Source organism: Clavelina lepadiformis, chromosome 2, assembly GCF_947623445.1.
Source record: "Clavelina lepadiformis chromosome 2, kaClaLepa1.1, whole genome shotgun sequence".
Lineage (NCBI taxonomy): Eukaryota > Metazoa > Chordata > Ascidiacea > Aplousobranchia > Clavelinidae > Clavelina > Clavelina lepadiformis.
Window position 1 is genome coordinate 7,735,657 of NC_135241.1, and position 17,577 is coordinate 7,753,233.

Sequence of the window (17,577 nt, forward strand, 5' to 3'; positions counted from 1 at the left end):
TTTATACTGCTTGGGACTGAATGATCCGTCATATTTGTAATATGAAATTGTATTGAGCAACATTTTGTGATAAAGAAACACATCGACAGTGAAATAAAGAAGAAACGATTTTTTAAAGTCTGTACAAATATTTACGCTTAAGAATTTCGTATACACAAAAAAATTACATCGGAACCTCACAAAATACCAAAACTTTCAAAGAGAAAAGCTCGAAAAAACATCTATTTGAAATTCTTTGTGAATTGCAACATTTAGATGTTACCGAATTTTGTAAAGAATAAGTTTCGCTGTGATAACTGCCGAGTTGATAGCTCATAATGTTGACCGCAAAAGTGCGGATGGGAATCAAAACGACATCGTAACCGCTTGCTAACTTACAAAACAACATAATATTTTACAATGTCCTAATTTTAGCATTGCATCATCGTTTAAGATTAACTTCTTTTATCCGATTACTTAGAGCCTTGTGGCTGCATTCAGCAATTTGTAAGTTGATTAGTTTCTGGAAGCACTTGAGTTTGGTGTTATTTTTTCACGGACACTTATAAAATCACTTGTAAATAGCAATTAAAGAAGTACAAAATACACGCATCCGTGTAAAACACCTTTAGAGAGATATTTCGTTTAAAATTGTAGGGAAGAGAGAATAAATAAGTTTGGTCGAGACAGAAATAACGAATTACAACATAATTTTACGCGACATGGAACTGATGTTCAAGCTTATCTTACTCGCTTGGCTTTAACGCCAAGTCTCAGGACAGACAAAGATGCTCGCGAAATTGTATTTGCGAACTAAACAACCCACTGTCCGTCGTCGGACTCCTGAGACTAGCATCTTCCTATCAACCTGCGTTAATCTCGCTTGGATCAATATAGAAGGTCTCTGGCGATTCCTGGACCTCCTGCTCCAGGAGCGTATCATCCAGCGACAGTTATCACTACCGATTGGAAGTGTATCTTGCCGCGATTGAAGTTGCGTTGATTTCGGGACCCGATGATGAGATTACTTCTGGAGATGGCTGCTGCGCCGTTGGAGTCGCGAATTTATCCAGATCTGGAACGGCAATGCACGTGCATCCCTTGACTCTCTTCACCTTCTTCGTGATGTGTTTCGACCGCTTTCTCCCTCTTCCACGTTGGCGCTTACATTTCAAGCGCACTGAGATCCACTCTTCTTTTTTCGGCTTGCAAAAAGAGCAGGATTTAAAGTACTGAGGAATCACGTTCTCTTCTCGTTCGTCAACCACGATGTCCTTCGGGATGTAGAATGAGTTGCACTGGCCGTAGCAGAATTGGTTTACGATGACACCGTGGCAATATTTGGTGCGAATGTGTTGTTTCACTGGTTGCGACTTGCACCAGTCGCTCTTCAAGTATCTCCTCTCGGTGACTATTTTTGCCTTTTCTCCAGTTTTAAGAATGTCTTGATTTCTTTGTCTCCCACCACGGCCTCTCTGGCCAGACTTGGCAGATGTCGCAGGGTTTTCATTTTCTCCCGCCGGATTTGGAGCGTTTGAAGCCTGGGCACTTTCTGCATTTAGGTTGGCATGCTTCTGGGGAGACGGAATTTTTGATTTTCTCCGTCCACCTCTGCTGCGATTGCGCCCGGCAGATGTTGTTGTGGTCAGATTTAAAAGAGCAACTGCACTTATCATAATCAACAATGATAACTTCATTTTAGCATTGATAATGATTCACTTTATAGCTTTTTCAATGTTCGATCCCAGGAACAAGTATAAATTTGAAACTCTCCTGCACTCGGTTCAGAAAACTCAGAGTTTCCTGTATTATGCTGACAGAATGCAACCAACACAGAACTTTTGATCGTGTAAAAAAACTTTGCGCTACGTATTTATAAACCTGCAGAAAATGTAAACTATTTAAATAACCTTATATTTCGTACAACAATAAATTTTTATCTTCATGCCTTTTTACTAATTAATACTTTCATGCAAAGGCTAAACGAAATGCCAGTCCGCATTAACATTCTAACCATAATTCTAATCGGTTATTAAACAGGAAAGCATGCTATACTTGGCTATAAGCGTCCAATGTCCTCATCTTAAGAGTGACCTCTTACAGCAAGTACAGCACTACAATGTCCGTTAAAAACCTTTCTGCCTCGGCTTATAAATACGCTAACAGGACGGCTTTTACGCTTAATAACTGACGTTTTATTTATTCGTCTTTCCTTGAAAGGAGGGAGAAAAAATCAACTGATTAGAGATGATTATTATTTCCAAATACATCTCTTTACCTTTTTCACATTTCCTAGCTAGCTCATTATACGCGAGAATCAACGAGCGTCACGGTGGCGCTCGAAAAACAAACGAATAAAGACGATTTAGACACGCGCCAGTCCGTCTTAAGGTTGACAGGCGACCTCAGGCCTCAGAACTGACGCCAGCGAGCTTGCTGCTGACTATTCATAAGCACAAGTGAACCCCGGGCGCTTTCTTCACAAACAAGGGGTTTGTTTAGACGGCCGACTCCCGAATTTTTTTACAAATAATGCTAAAGAGATTGCAAAAATAATCTGGCATTTTTACAAGAGCTTTAAAATGCCAAGCAAATTCCAAACAGTATCATACCAGGTGCAAAAACTAATAAACCAAACTCATTCAATTGTTGGGGTTGTTGTACTTTTGTCCATGTGTTGACGTTTTCGCAACCTTGCTAAATGCCTTAACTATTCTATTTCATATGTTATCAAAAGCCATGCTTTATTGTTTTATTTGTCTAAGGGTGGCTTAGTTACTTTCAAATATCGTCATTTAGTACACTTTTGATTTGAAACCTGTTTATTTGTTTCCTACAAATTGCATAAAATAACAGCAGCCTGACACTGTATATACCTATGCTGATTTCTCGTTAAAATCTTTTGCATACCACACTCAACATAGCAGCAATGGGAATGGTATACACCACAAAATACAAACCCGTTCATTATGTAACTAATTGCACTCTTTGCCATCGGTATTTTGGTAATGTTAATAGCCAAATAAACGCTTTTTAATTATCAAAAACGCGCTTGAAAACCTGACTAAAGTTCCTTATAAATTTTAATTGAAAAAATAGATATGTTTTAGATGTTTAGCGTGTGGTAGGTGAAACACCAATGACGTTTATTGTGCCTCTAATAACCATTTTCAGTTTTAATTGTATAGTATTCCATTCTGTTCGTAATGATTCGAAAAGAAACCTACACATTATCGCTCGTTCGACAAAGCACGTTTTTAACACGCAAAAGAACAATGTGTGGACTTCACGAAAAACCACATACGTGTTTGGTAAACCGCGTTCTACGATAGATCAGATAGAATCGGTGTTTGAAACTGGCTTGCTGCTGTGTAATAGCCTGCCGCCTTGAGCGTATGGTGGCGACAAAAAGGCTGATGGAACCTAAAATGAAAATATGAATTTAGCTAATGCTAATAACTTACATGAAAAAGGTTTTTGGGCGACTTTTACGTCGGAAAAATCGATTGCTTGTTATACGTTACTTTTTTTAAATCAATCCATAAAATAAATATTTTATGCGGTTGTCTAGACCTATACTGTTACTAATAGTTAATTTGAATTTTAAAAAATAAAATAACGTTTCCCTGTCTCACTAAGTATCAATCCATACTTTTGTATTTTTAATAACTTTTGATAAAAAAAACTCACAAAAACAGTATTTTTTTAGCTTGATATCTGCTGATTATCCCGCGAAGATGAAAACGTGGCAATTAAGATATTTTACTCGCAATTTACGTGCGTCGTATACTCACGTTTAGCGGCGCTTGACAATGCGCATGTTTGTAAAGCAAACCTGCATATAGATAAATAGGGCTTTATAAACGGTATCTTCGAAAAGGCATTTGCATGCATTAAATTATATCAAATTTTCTATTATATTATAATTTTCGATTTGTGTGTTCAATTACAGAATAAATCTCAGGTTGTCCTTGATTTTTACAGCTTGGGTTTTCATTGTTATGTTCATTTCATTTAAAAGTTGTGCTTTTTGTTTTATACGCATTTCACACGAAGCCGTAAATTCATCAAATTGTCTGATTTTATGATCCAGTGTCTTTGTTGTTTCCAATGTTTACATTTACCGATATTAGGCTGCTTGGCATCACCTAGCGGAGATTTAAATTTCTCTCAGTGTGAGATTATTTGAAATTACCCTAATTATGCATTCATTTACACTTCACAATAAACTTACGTTGACAGTGTGAGCGAAAAAAGAACTTTTTAAAGTTAATGCCAGTTTATTGCACCCTTTCTGAATCATCATCAAAGTTGTCATTTGGGTTTTATTACTTTGCTGTTTCAATCGATGAGTGTGTAAAACAACTTTAACTTCAAAGCCAGTCTTAACGTAACTCAGATTGTCTTCAGGATAAAGTTAAATCACGGAAAAAGCACGGGAGACACTGCTATACTGCTAACTGCAGACCTATTAGCAGGGCTGGTTTTAGGCCGATTTCATCGATTTTTTAATATATGGTCCCGCGCCAAAAGAAGTTCGCGTATTCACTCAGGTATAAAATGAAACGATTCTAGCTTGCCTTTTTTATCAGAAAACTTGATTGGTCCTCGAAAACCACATGATAAGCGAGTAATACGGCGTTTGAAAATTGCATGCCATGAATTGGGAAATTCCTTGTCTAGCTTGTTTAAATGAAGCAAGCAGGTTTTGGTTCGATTACATTAATCCAATTGGTTGAAACGTGGTGAAGTAAGATCTGAGCGTGTCATTTATTTTATGGTGTGTTATGGTGTAAGATACATTTGATTAGACGGGTCAAGTCAACACTATAGCTATAACATGTCAAGTGCCAACATAAAAACATATTATATTCGATTCCACCGAGTAAATTACGATCTGTCGAAGAAAAGTAATTTTATGAAATTTACCGTAGCCTACGTTTAAATACAAAAATTCATTTCGAGGCGTTTATAAGCAGTTTCTGGGGCGTAAAATTACAAAATGTTTGGACTACTCTCTTTAACGCAATCCTATCTAAGTTTTAAAGTTTAGCGCAGTGTTTTTCAAACGAGGGTCTATGGCCACCCTGGGGGTGGAGGGTTAAAGTGACCACGAGCAGATGCCTCACAAGTGAGCAACAGTGTAGTAGTAGGGGAAGATGAGACAAAGCGTAACAGAAGTTTCTCACGTTTTTGTGCGTGTGTTTGCTGTGTAAAATTAACGGCGCGAAGACTACTGCACACACAGTAGTGAAGTAAAAAGTGTTTTGCAATCAACAATCTACATTTTATTACTGAGCAGGTGGCCACAGATTTTAAGAGTCGCTGTAAGAGGCGCTACGATCCATGAAAGGTTGAGAACCACTGGTTTAGCGTATTACACTAAAGTAAGAATAGAATAAAACGCCAATCTTCTTCTATTCTAATGAGAGATGCAAGGTAAAATGCTTAAGAATTTGAGTGTAATCTGCGGCACGTTAAACAGGCTTATTTTGTTTGGCATTGGCAAGCAAAGTTTAAAATAATCAACTAAAAATAAACACAAACAGAATTACTACATTCACACGCACCGTAGGTATCAAGCATTTTACGTCGCATGCTTCTCTGACCAGGTATCCAGGCGTCATACCGAACAAGTCCAGTGGGTAGGATTCAAAATAAGAACTAGGCAATATATTTTCGAAATTTTTTCTTTATTGCGTAAAGGAATTCATATACTATTTACCTGAGCAAAATAGTTGCAATCAAAATCCCAGAGCGTTTGTAATTTAAAAAAGAATCAAAGTGGGACGAAAAAATTGGAGGCCGTTGCTCGGAAAAGGTCTATTGATAAAATATGGCTGTACAGTACATCTTATCTGATGCGATCCTTCATGCGTAGTTTCGTAATGGTATGATGTCTATAATTGTGGTTCCGTGATGGAAGCTTGGTGACTTGGTCCCACTTCACATTGACATCGTTACCATTTGCTTACAGACTTATAGGATTGTATAGGTTGGAGTTTTATCAAAATAAATGTGCTGATTTGCTTCTGCATAACGGTTTTATGGACAAGTTCAAACTAAGTTCGCAAAGATAGGTTGATTATCTGAACTTACGAAAGAAGAAAATGGATTTAAACCTTCATTGCGACGTTAATGTTTCAGTAGGTGGTCCATTATCTGCTCTTTTAACGTCTATCCGGCCAAAGTCTGTTTTGGACAAATTGGCACAGGTTCGTTGGGCTTCACCATTATGTCATTTTTTTATATGCTATACTTATATGCTAGAATTTAATAATAAAGTAAAAGCGTGAGAATTCATGTTCAATAGACCATTTCCGAGTTACCGTACTGTCTGGGTAGCAAGATCACCTATACTTAATAATAGAAATGATAGAAAAGAAAAACCCACTTTGATTGTTTTTTAACTTGCAAACGTTTCTACATCGGATTGCAACGATTTCGCTTCGAAGCTGAGTAGCATATGCATTCCTTTACGCAACAAAGAAAAAAATTTGAAAATATGTTGCTCAGTTCTTTTTTTTGCAGTGGTTTGAATCCTACGCATTGGACTTGTTCAATGTGACATCAGGATGCATGGTTAGCGAAGCATACGGCGTAAAATGCTTAAGAATTTGTGTGTTATCTGAGGCGCGTTATATAGGCTAATTTAGATTGGCATGTCGAGCAAAGTTTAGAATATCAACTAAAGGTAAATGAAAACTAAATTACTACATTCACATGTACCGCAGGTACCACGTAAACTTTTACGCATTTTATGTTGCATGCTTCACTGACCACGTATCCAGCCATCATGTATCAAACAGTGCGTAGGATTCAAACTGCCGTAAAATAAAAACTACGACATATTTTCAAAATTTTTTCTTCATTGCGTAAAAGAATTTATATGCTACTCAGATGAACGAAATCTTTACAACCTCATGCTCAAAACGCTTGTAATTTAAAAAAGAATTGAAGTGGTCCAACAATTTTCATTGTTAAGTATACGCGAACGAAAAAATCTTGCCACCAAAAAAAATGGTGTCTGTAACTCGGAAATGGTCTATTAAACCTGTAGCCTACATCACTCAGTTCAAATAACAGCATGTTTAGGTTTTACAGTGTGCAGCATCTGTAACCCATTTTGCTTACGTTTTATACTTTTTTTTGTAGACTGACAAGTCCTTTGAACAACTTGAATATCACTATAATGAGTTTGGGTTTCGGGTGGATAAAGAAGGTTTGTAACTGGGTGGCCTTCCTGCAGAATGCAGATTTGTGAAGTACCGTAGCGGCGTAGCCTATTTAAATTGATTTTCTATGGGCAACCCTACTAATTTATTTGGTAAAAGTTCAGACTAGCTGTAGACCCTAGTCTTATTTTCTTCTTTGATTTTTACTTTCCTGCCAATATTTGGCATAGTTTTGAACGTAAATGAATACATAATCAAAAAGACTTAGTTTTTTTGAATTTTCTGTTTTTAACAAGGTAGGTAAAATTTGCTACAACCTTAAAAATGTTCTGTTTACCAGTGCAATGCATTTTTTTTATATATCAACCTTTTTAAGGTTAAGAATTTTTGAGTTCATCCTAAAATTGCTGTTAATAGGCTGCACTTATCAGTCACTACATGTCCTTAATTAATATGTCCTTTTTTCTTAAATTAATTAATTATTTACCACATGTAGGCAAGTTCGTAAAGAAAACAGCTGAATTGTGTATTAATTGACCCTAGAATTGGTGAGATAAATCATTTATGTTATAACATACTGTAGTTTATATCTTATAAAATTATTCATGAACAGTAGAGTATAGATACTATTCAACCTTAATTAGATAAGTACCGGACCTTTCTACTTACCAAAATGTAGCTAACGTAGCTACTACATACCATAATCCACTAATTAATGCATGTACTATATTAGTTACATTTGCTACATTTTAGTATGTAGAATGGTCCGTAAGTACCTATGCTTCTTTATAAAACTGTAGGTAAAAGTGGTAAAGTAAAGGAATCCCCATATTTTGCAGTCTAAATGTTTGGCAGATCGAAAAATTTTGAAAGTTGTCACCTATGGTTGCTACTTTGCATGAAGCCATATCGTATCAAGAAAGATAGAGATGACAATAACATAGTCTGACCTTTCCGAGTTGGTTTATGGAATTTTATCAAATAGTCCCCAATACCGGGTTGTGATGATTCAACTTTTTGTTAAAATTATAACTTTTACCCAGATGGAGCAGAACCAGATAGCAATAAAATATTGGGTCAACCGTTTGTTGAAGATCACCAACAGAAATTGAAATGGCAAGCTCACCTGGAGTTTACTTGCAATTCTGAGGTAAATGTACTTTGCTGTTATGTGTTAGATGCTACATTAACTGCATATTTTAATAAAAACTCGATATTTGCATACTTTTGCTAATTAAACTGCTCTTACAAACATAAAAATTTCAAAAAAGCTTGCCTGGAATAGACTATCTACACCTTAATGCTGCACAGTTTGATGAAATTGGCAACTTCGGAAGATTTCAAAAAATGCTGTTTTTGTCTACAACAGCGTGGTCCAACTTCTTTTCGTCGCGGGCCAAAATCAGAAAATTTTTTTATTTTGCGGGCCAATGTTTTTAAATTAGAATTGAAGAAATGTGAAATTAGAACTGAAGAACAATGTGACATTGATATTAGAACTGAAAAAAGTTCTTTTTTTTTATTAAAACAACTGAAAATAGAATAGCTCAAAATTTAGCTATTAAATGCTGATCAATGTGACATTTGCGGTCGAGGTTCTTCCTCGACAATAGCGACTATAAAGCTGACAATCAGTTCGCGGGCCAAAAATCGGTGCTCGCGGGCCAACTTTGGCCCGCGGGCCTGCAGTTGGACCACGCTGGTCTACAATATAGAGTAGACAAAATACTGTGAACTATTACTGAAATATGCTTTAATGTTGTTGTCTGAAAGTGCTTTGCCACTAAACGTTATGGCTATTAAATTGTTACTTCAACAAAGGTATAATAAACTTAAAATTTTACAAACATTTCTCAAAATGGGAGAGGCGTTGAGATTATTGTTTTTTTTCTATATTTTTCCAAAATCGTTTAAGTCACACTTGGTTATATTTGTAAACCATTGATTGGGTTGTCTTGTCTGAATCCAATCTTTGATTGGATTGGATTGGCTTGTCAGTGAAATATTTCATACTTTTTGGGAATTGAAATGCATAAAACGTAGTGTTGCATTATTATTTGCATACTTGCGTTATATGCTATCGTATGTCAATTTAAAGCACTGATTCCTTTTGATCAAGAAAAGACTCCAATATGATTGTATGTATGATACATGTTATTCCTATATTAGCACTGCTGACAGATTTTGCAATTTCCACTATATTTTTTAGTTTTTAAGTCCTTTTCAATTTCTGATCATTGTAGCCAATATCTAAAATCTATTGCTAATTTTTAGGAGGTATGAGGTACGTATGATATCCTATACCTGTCTATCTATGATTAATAATGATACCTAAATAATACTTGAATGGTGTTGAAAACATCATATGTTATTAAAGGTGGAAGAACTTACTTGGGACAAAATTGGTCCATCAATTCCACGTTCAGATAAACTTTCACAGCTGGTCAAAGATGGAATTCCACACAGCATGAGAGCCCAGGTTTGTAAATTGTAAATATTAACTTTATTTATGTGTTTTGACAGAAATGGTTTTCAGGGCAAACTAGACTCCTCCAATTGATGCTGATTGTTTTGTTTCTAGTATGTATGCATTTTGTTTCTAGTATGGATATAAGATTGTTCTTTTGCTATATAATACAATATTGTCAATACACTCAAGATAAAGGAACTTAGAAACAAAATTTGTAACCTGCAGCTTAGAGTTATGCTTTTTACATTTTAACAAACCCATTATTGCCAAGTGTCATTATATATTATCTTTTCAGGTATGGATGAGGCTGTCTGGTGCTTTGCAGAAGAGAAACGGAAGCAAAATAACTTACAGTGAAGTTGTAAAAGCGAGCTCCAATACTAACCTTTCTGTGGCAAGAGCAATTGAAAAAGATCTTCTTCGTACCATGCCCAGTAACATTTGTTTTTCTAATTTGGATAGCCCAGGAATCCCAAGGTACTTCAGAATTAGAATGCAACATCTTATTGCAATTTACCAAGAAATGAACGTTTTTAGAAATGTATAGCGTGGCGGTTATCAGTTTAGCTTCCACCTTTAATTATATTGTAACTGGTCAGTTCTAAAAACGTAATTGTTTTGTTTGTTTCAGGCTTCGGCAAGTATTGAATGCTTTGGCTTGGTTTTATCCTGATAATGGCTATTGCCAGGGGACTGGAATGGTAAGACTTAAACTTGTTATTTGACCTTAGTTATAAGGTTTGGTGACACTTAATCACGCGACAATTAATCACGCGACGCTTAATCACCGACACATAATCACTAGGACATTTAATCACGCGACACATAATCACTAGGACATTTAACCACGCGACACATAATCACTAGGACATTTAATCACGCGACATTTAATCACACATTTACAATATTTTTTTACATTTACAATTTACAGCAATGTTATGCATGGAAAATGTAAGCAACTGCACGAAGATAGACTAAAATCTCGCTTGACAGACAACGGTCAACTGTGTTTTGCACGCGCAGTTTCAGTGCCTTGTACCGTATTGGAATAGAAGGTTGAGTACCAGCAATTCCTTGCAGAAACGTTGCACGTTGCATTTGAATGTCTTTTTCAATTCCCCGTATGAAAGTCCACATTGTCGGGTGGCTAAGTACGAGATTGTCTGTAGACTAGACTAGTCGTTATAGATACAAAGAGATGTGGCGGTCGTGATAGTAAATTGTAATAATTCATTCATTGGCATTGTTCCAGAGTTCCAAAACCGACGCTCTGACACAGTTTCAAGTAGCATTGTATTTTATGGTGTAACGTTTTGATGGTACTTTGGTCAAGAGCTTTGGTGACAATACAGTAGAATAATGTTAGATATTACATAGGTTATACTTTCGGACAATATAACAATTAGACTTTATGAAGCTGGTGTTGATTTAAAGAAACATTATAGAAAAAGCCGGCGCAACGGAGTCAAAACAATTGTCGGGGAGTTCTAAAAGAAAGACCAAGGAAGCCTTTGGCAGTCGCATCCAAGTGATTATGTGTCGCGTGATTAAATGTCGCGTGATTACGTATCCAAGTCGCGTGATTAAATGTCCTAGTGATTATGTGTCGGTGATTAAATGTCGCGTGATTAAGTGTCGGTACACCAGTTATAATGTGACCCCCTTTATCTTAAAATTTACCGTTCAAGAATTATAATTTTCTTAGATTAGTCATCCTATCTTATCCCACAGATCGTATCCCACCTGCTTCTCTTTATGGAAGAAGAGGACGTGTTTTGGATGATGTGTGCCATCATTGAAGACCTAATTCCTTCCACCTATTTTGGCCTTGACTTGCTTGGTGTGCACGTTGATCAAAGAGTTCTTCGACAGCTCACAATACAGTTCTTACCTTTTGTTGATAATCTGTTACAAAAGCATGAAATTGGTAAGTCATTTTTGGTAATGATTTTCTTATTGCAGTACTCAAACACATTCCTTCAATTTTTGTTTGTTTGATGTTTATTGCTTTGTTTTAACGTTTACTGTATTTTATTTCATTTCTTGCACTATGCTGTATGTTAACTTCATTGATATCTTTACCAGAAATATCACTTATCAGTTTACATTGGTTTATAACTTTGTATGCTGGTGTGCTACACACAAAGATACTGGTTCGTGTGTGGGACCAGTTTTTCATGGATGGTTCTATCGTTCTTTTTCAAGTTGCCATGGGCATGCTTAAAATGAAGGTAAATAAAGTTTGAAAGTTTCTTTTTGTACGTTTAGTAGGTTTTTATTTCAGTCTTTCTTGTTATTAACATCTTGGCTGCAATGGAGCAGCAGTTTTTAACCTTGGACTTACGGATCTCTTGGTGTCCGTGGAAAGTTTCAGGGGGTTCATAAATATCATAATGAACTTTCAGTAATTGTTAATTAAATAAAAAGTACTTTATCGAACCATGGTCATTATGCTAGTATAGTACATATCAACAATGTGTATTATTGCTTGAATGAATCTAATATATATATGTACATAAGATACAAAAGGGAGTTTGCACTGCAAAAGTAGCACATGACATTTGAATGTTTAAAAAGCTTATTAGGATTTGGCAAAACATTTTATGTAGTGCCCCAGCGATTCTGCATTACACTTACAAATGTGTGCATTTAATGAATTTTGGAATCCTGTATGTGGGAGTCCTATTACTTGAAAAAAAAAATTTTTATGCGGTTCATAGCCAAAAAAAGGTTGAACCACTGGCAGACCAGAGCGACCAGAGCGATTCTTGGACTGTCTTTTTTTAAAGATAGGTATGACTTTTAGCACCCCGGTAGTACAACTGGGATAAGGTTTGTAATCGGCCTCGGTATTGAATACCAGAAGTGCTGTTACATAGTGAACAGCTTCTTTTGTACTATTTTGCTCAGGAGTGAAATGCAGGCCAGGACAAGTGGATGAAGTGGCTTCTGAACATCAGGCGCCATAAACTAAACCCAGTCACAAACACAAATTTATAACCTCTTTCTGCAGTATTACAGGATAGCAGTCGCTATTTCAGGGTAGTAGTTTCAAATCGTCAATTACCAAGAGAATAGAAGTGAAAGAAAGTTACTATGAAAGTAAAAGTGATATCAAATAGTGACTTAGCAAACTATGTGTCTATTCTTTACAACTAACAGTTGCAGCTGATCACCAGTGTTACCAAAATTGAAAAGCAAAAATTGCAAAAGCAGTTGATCATTTTTCATCTAATTGCAGTGCAAATGAATTTGAAGAGATCAATTAAGGCTGGCTTATCTATAAGTGGTGAAGTTACTGTTAAATGTGAAGTTGTATTAATTTCATTGCCAAAATTATAATTCAGAACCCCATATTTGTACCGACGTATCAACTTAGATTGGTTTTGGTAATGTATTTAGGATTTAGAGCAAGTTCGAAAGTTATAAAGCATATTGAAAGAAAAAGTTAAATTGCAGTGGCAATGTTGCAGCAATTTTTTTTGTGTTGTGCAGGAGAACTTACTGACAGAATTGGACAACTCAGCAATGATTTTCAATGCACTTTCAGAAATTCCAACTTTGGTCGATGATGGTGATCAACTATTGAAGGTATGCTCCAGTGGTAAAAAAATCTTTGTTAACTTACAGAACACATTCAAATCTTCACTGTTACACATAACTAAGAACAAAAATCTTTCCTCTCCAGGCATCCAATGACACTGCTGGCTCACTATCAGCAGTAGTACTGGACACACACCGAGCTAAACATCAGGCTTATTTACTGGCTGAACATGGAAGGCATTCCAATGAATATATGGTTAGTGACTTACTGTTGTTTCACTGTTACTTTTCTTCGCAAGTTATATTTTATTGTGACCTAATCTAAGAACTAAAAAGTGTGACTTTGTTCTGTTTGCTGATGTTTGAATATACATATAATACACGCATAAGACCAGCAGCAGTAAAGCATTAACTATGTTGGAATAAAGTTCCGTTAGAAATTATAAAAAGTAATGGGTGGGCTTCTCCAATGGCAAGACTGGCATTTTTAGCCTCATCATACCATAACTGTTCTGGTAAAGAACTAGTGATGCTAGGACAAATAAATTGCTATCCCATGACTACAAATGCGACACGTACCTGTGGTTCGATGAATGTTCTCGTTTTTTCTCTCTTTCTACCTCACGATATTTCACAACGTCTGCCTTTTCAGCCAAAGGTTATCTCGTCATGGCTAGGTCAAGTCCAGGGATACCGATATAGCTAACAACGTTGGCTGTTGGCCTTTTCCGGCAATGTGACGAGTATGACTTGTTAGCAAGCCTTACCTGAAGCATTTTGATAGCATGGCCATGCAATTGAAATTGGAACCTCTCTATTCAATGTAGTTGGGACTCAACATAGAGAAATTTACTGATTCTGTAGCATTACACCCAGAACCCTTCTTTAAAATCCCATTTACCCACCCAGTTTCTAAACAAATTTTGTAAACAAAGTTTCCTCCAGCATAGCTCAAACATTATTGATGCATTCAAACTTCTCTGGTATGACAGGGCACTAGTCCACAATGGAGTGCATTACCTTTCTCTGGAATATTACTTTTTCTTTCTGTAGGCTCCCAGAAAGCAAATGGTTCGAAGACGTTCCTTCATCGGAAAGCTTTTCTCAGGTTGGTATAACTGAACAGAGGTTTATGGTTAACTGCTATGTATCAGAAATGATTACACCAAGTGATGGTTTTGCCTTACTATTTACATGACCAAACTATATTTAAGCGTATTGGGTTTTGTAATCACTCAAGTTTATCTTAGGATCAAGCATTGATGAAGGTTTTGAAAACTTAAAAGCAAAAAATATCAAACAAACCGAGTTAATCTCAGATCTGAAGTCAGCCATCCAGAACATAATCAATCACTTTCGAAAACTTGATCGTGTGAATGAAGCTGTAAGTATTGAAGTAAACCCTTGAACCAGCATGACAAATCCAAACTGAACCTCAAATTAATTTAAGCAGATAAGATACTAAACCAGAACCCAATATTTTAAAATTTTCTGAACCTGAACCATAAATCAGAAGAGGCAAGTCCAAACCCAAACCGGAGTCAAACCATCTTGATGTGTCTCCAATTATTACTTTTAATGAAATTTCCTGAATTAACCTGGAGTGCTACTGGGGCAGTGTAGTTGAATAGAATTATAACGGCAATTGCCTGAAAATGAATTTTTGGAAATCTCAAACTGGATATAAAACATTTTCAACTGGGATTTGATAACTTGCTTGGAACTTTCACAGTTGCATTTTTATGTATTAGACACCAGTAAGATATTAGTTTGTTGTTCAACAGGATTTGATACCAGACTATTCACCGGAAAGTCATATGAAAGACCACGATGATTACATGAATGTAAGCAGGCATAGACATCAGAGAGCAAAAGCAATTTTAGACTTTGAAAGAAACGATGATGACGAGCTTGGCTTCAAGAAAAATGACATCATAAGCGTAAGGACTCTGAAGACAGTTCTCTTAATCTTCTTAATAGTAGACTTAATTGTAACCATGTAATTCAGCTCATTAATATGAGAGATGAACATTGCTGGGTGGGGGAATTAAATGGGCTTCAGGGCTGGTTTCCTGCCAAATTTGTTGAACTCGTTGATGAAAGAAGCAAGACGGTGTGTCCCCTTAATTTTGTATTAATTCTAATACATTAGCTTTTATGGTCAGTTTATGTTTTTAAGAACGATTTTTTAACAGTATTCAACTGCCGGCGATGGATATGTTAACAGCTCAATTACAGACCTTGTTCGTGGAGGGTAAGCTTAATTTTTTGTGCCTTGCCACAATCGGAGAAATCAACTACTTTCCTATTGTAATTTGTAATATGTGGTTTAGGTTGTGTCCTGCTCTCGCTGCCATATTTGAGCATGGACTTCGCAGACCCATGCTGCTTGGAAATGCCTGCCATCCATGGCAGTTTATTGAAGAAGCTGCTACACATGAAGTTGAAAAGGATTTTGATTCCGTATTTTCTAGGCTTGTCCTTTGCAAAACCTTCCGGTGAAAACCGAGTTAAATATTCCTCAACGTTTGTAACGTTTTTGTTACTTCTCTGGTTTATGTGTTACAGACTAGATGAAGATGGAAAGGTGTTAACTCCAGAGGAACTTCTGTACCGTGTAGGTATACATAATTAATGTAGTCTGGTGTTTCCAGTATATTAATGTGTTTCAAGTTTGCCTGTCATGCTCACACGATCCCTCACTCATTAACTCAACGTTTAGTGCATCCAATCCGTCAACATGAGCCACAACAACGCTCACGCTCAGATGGACGTTAAACTTCGATCCCTTGTCTGCCATGGTCTAAAGTAAGCGGGATTTTAATGTTGATTTTTTAAAGCTTAAATTGTGTATTTCCTACGCTGTAAGCTAAATTTTCTAATCTTCATGTTTTCCAGTGAACAAGTACTTCATTTGTGGCTCGAAGCTCTCTGCTCATCACTGCCAATCGTACAGAAATGGTATCACCCGTGGTCCTATCTGCTCTCTCCCGGTTGGGTCCAAATTAAGTGCGAGTTGAGGTTACTGTCGAAATTCACTTTTTATTTACCGCCCGACGGAGAATTGCCAAAAAAGAATAGGGTGAGTCAATATTGTCGTCTCTGTTTCAGTGATGTGTTATCTCTGCCCACATTCTCAAGTCTTCACGACTTGTTTTCTTTTTTTTGTACAGTCGAAGGAAACGTTAAAGGAGGGAGTCCGCGATATGCTTGTCAAACATCATCTTTTTAGCTGGGATTTATAGAACGTCAAACTCGGCCGTTGATGAACGAATATGTGTTTACATGTGTTCCTGGCAATAGTGTGTGGAAACTATTGTTCTTTTTCCTTCATTGAAGTATCTGTAGTATATATTGCGCGAAATGAGTTATGGCATAGGTGTGCTAGATAAGATATTTAGCTAGTCTACGATGGTGGGTGTATTTTTCAAGTGCCCCAGCTACTATTTTGATTATATGGTTGCTGTAAATTCTTCAAGTCTTACGTTTTGTGTCGTTCTTTGTCGATATGTTGCAATTTTTCTCGTATCTTGCACAACATAAGTTTCAGCTTTATAAACAAGCCGCATCAACTTGAACCACATACTCAAAAGTATTTTAACGTTTTTGTGTTCGCAGTCATTGAAACTTGTTAATGTAAATGGTGGAATAACCTTTGAAATACGTCCTCGTTTTAAGCAGGTCGCTTCATCTTTTTGAATCGTGTGTTGAATGCTTTTGCACTATCCTTATTCCGAATATACTTTTTATTTTGCTGTCCGTTTTGTTTTACCACCTGGACCGAATATTAAAATTTTTATTTATATTAGTAGATGTGCAATTGTCTATAGTTTTCAAAAGTGTGTGCTACAATAAAGACGTAAAGACAAGATATCATCTTAAGTTTGTCTGGTGTCAATATCTGACACACATAGTTCCTTCATCAATGTTATTGCACATTGTTTTACGACTTCTTAGAAACGACAAAATAGGCTGTTCTTCATCAAACTAGATTCTGCTAGAAGATGATAAAATAATTAGCCCCGGAATATTAGCAAGCCCGACGACTAAAATCGAGACATCTAGTTATTTCAGTCGCACTGCGACTGTTAGATGAAGCCAACAACTTAGGCATACGGTATAAGTGGGTCTCGTTAGGCAGGCTACTCGTAGAACACAGAGCGGTAGGGAAATCATTAATCAACCCTGCACTTTTCATACCCGATGCAGACTCCCATTGCGTAAAAGGGCCTGTACGGCTTAAAACCAGTTTACATTAATCCTCGTTAGGAAATTTGTGCGCTTATTTGGTTTGCGTCCGACCCTCTTATGCACAGAATAAGAACCGAAATTTATGTGGTTGTTTTTAGCAGTGGTTTTTAGGAAATATATTAGCATCGATATAGTTAATACTTGATGTATAAATCATGA

The 17,577-nt window shown here is 36.5% G+C and overlaps 2 protein-coding genes across 3 annotated transcripts; one reads left to right on the forward strand and one right to left on the reverse strand.

Annotated features, from left to right (window-relative positions):
* Window positions 1–33: 33 nt before the first annotated feature.
* LOC143445361 (gremlin-1-like) lies at window positions 34–2,081 on the reverse strand. Its single transcript, XM_076944411.1, has one exon. It carries the CDS (start codon window positions 1,674–1,676, stop codon window positions 939–941), a length of 738 nt encoding a protein of 245 aa, XP_076800526.1. The 5' UTR covers window positions 1,677–2,081; the 3' UTR covers window positions 34–938.
* A 3,855-nt stretch (window positions 2,082–5,936) lies between these two features.
* Window positions 5,937–17,038, forward strand: LOC143446183 (small G protein signaling modulator 3 homolog). Of its 2 annotated transcripts, XM_076945710.1 has the most exons (20): window positions 5,937–6,194; window positions 7,135–7,201; window positions 8,198–8,304; window positions 9,532–9,633; window positions 9,920–10,101; window positions 10,256–10,325; window positions 11,356–11,551; window positions 11,710–11,855; window positions 13,120–13,215; window positions 13,313–13,423; window positions 14,221–14,275; window positions 14,418–14,551; window positions 14,952–15,107; window positions 15,176–15,280; window positions 15,363–15,421; window positions 15,501–15,665; window positions 15,736–15,784; window positions 15,890–15,975; window positions 16,066–16,249; window positions 16,341–17,038. In XM_076945710.1, exons 1-20 carry the CDS (start codon window positions 6,090–6,092, stop codon window positions 16,410–16,412), a joined length of 2,247 nt encoding a protein of 748 aa, XP_076801825.1. In that variant the 5' UTR covers window positions 5,937–6,089; the 3' UTR covers window positions 16,413–17,038. The 2 variants fall into 2 exon arrangements, with proteins under 2 accessions (XP_076801825.1, XP_076801826.1); XM_076945711.1 differs by lacking the exon at window positions 16,341–17,038 and having other exon boundaries at window positions 15,736–15,788; window positions 16,066–16,208.
* The last annotated feature ends 539 nt before the right edge of the window (window positions 17,039–17,577 follow it).

Excerpts from the sequence above, each read along its gene's own strand:
- LOC143446183 (XM_076945710.1), top strand. The coding sequence starts at position 6,090 with ATGGATTTAAACCTTCATTGCGACGTTAATGTTTCAGTAGGTGGTCCA. Across the intron at positions 7,202-8,197 it reads GTTTCGGGTGGATAAAGAAG|ATGGAGCAGAACCAGATAGC; the intron begins GTTTGTAACTGG and ends ACTTTTACCCAG. Across the intron at positions 13,424-14,220 it reads GGCATTCCAATGAATATATG|GCTCCCAGAAAGCAAATGGT; the intron begins GTTAGTGACTTA and ends TTCTTTCTGTAG.
- LOC143445361 (XM_076944411.1), bottom strand. The coding sequence starts at position 1,676 with ATGAAGTTATCATTGTTGATTATGATAAGTGCAGTTGCTCTTTTAAAT.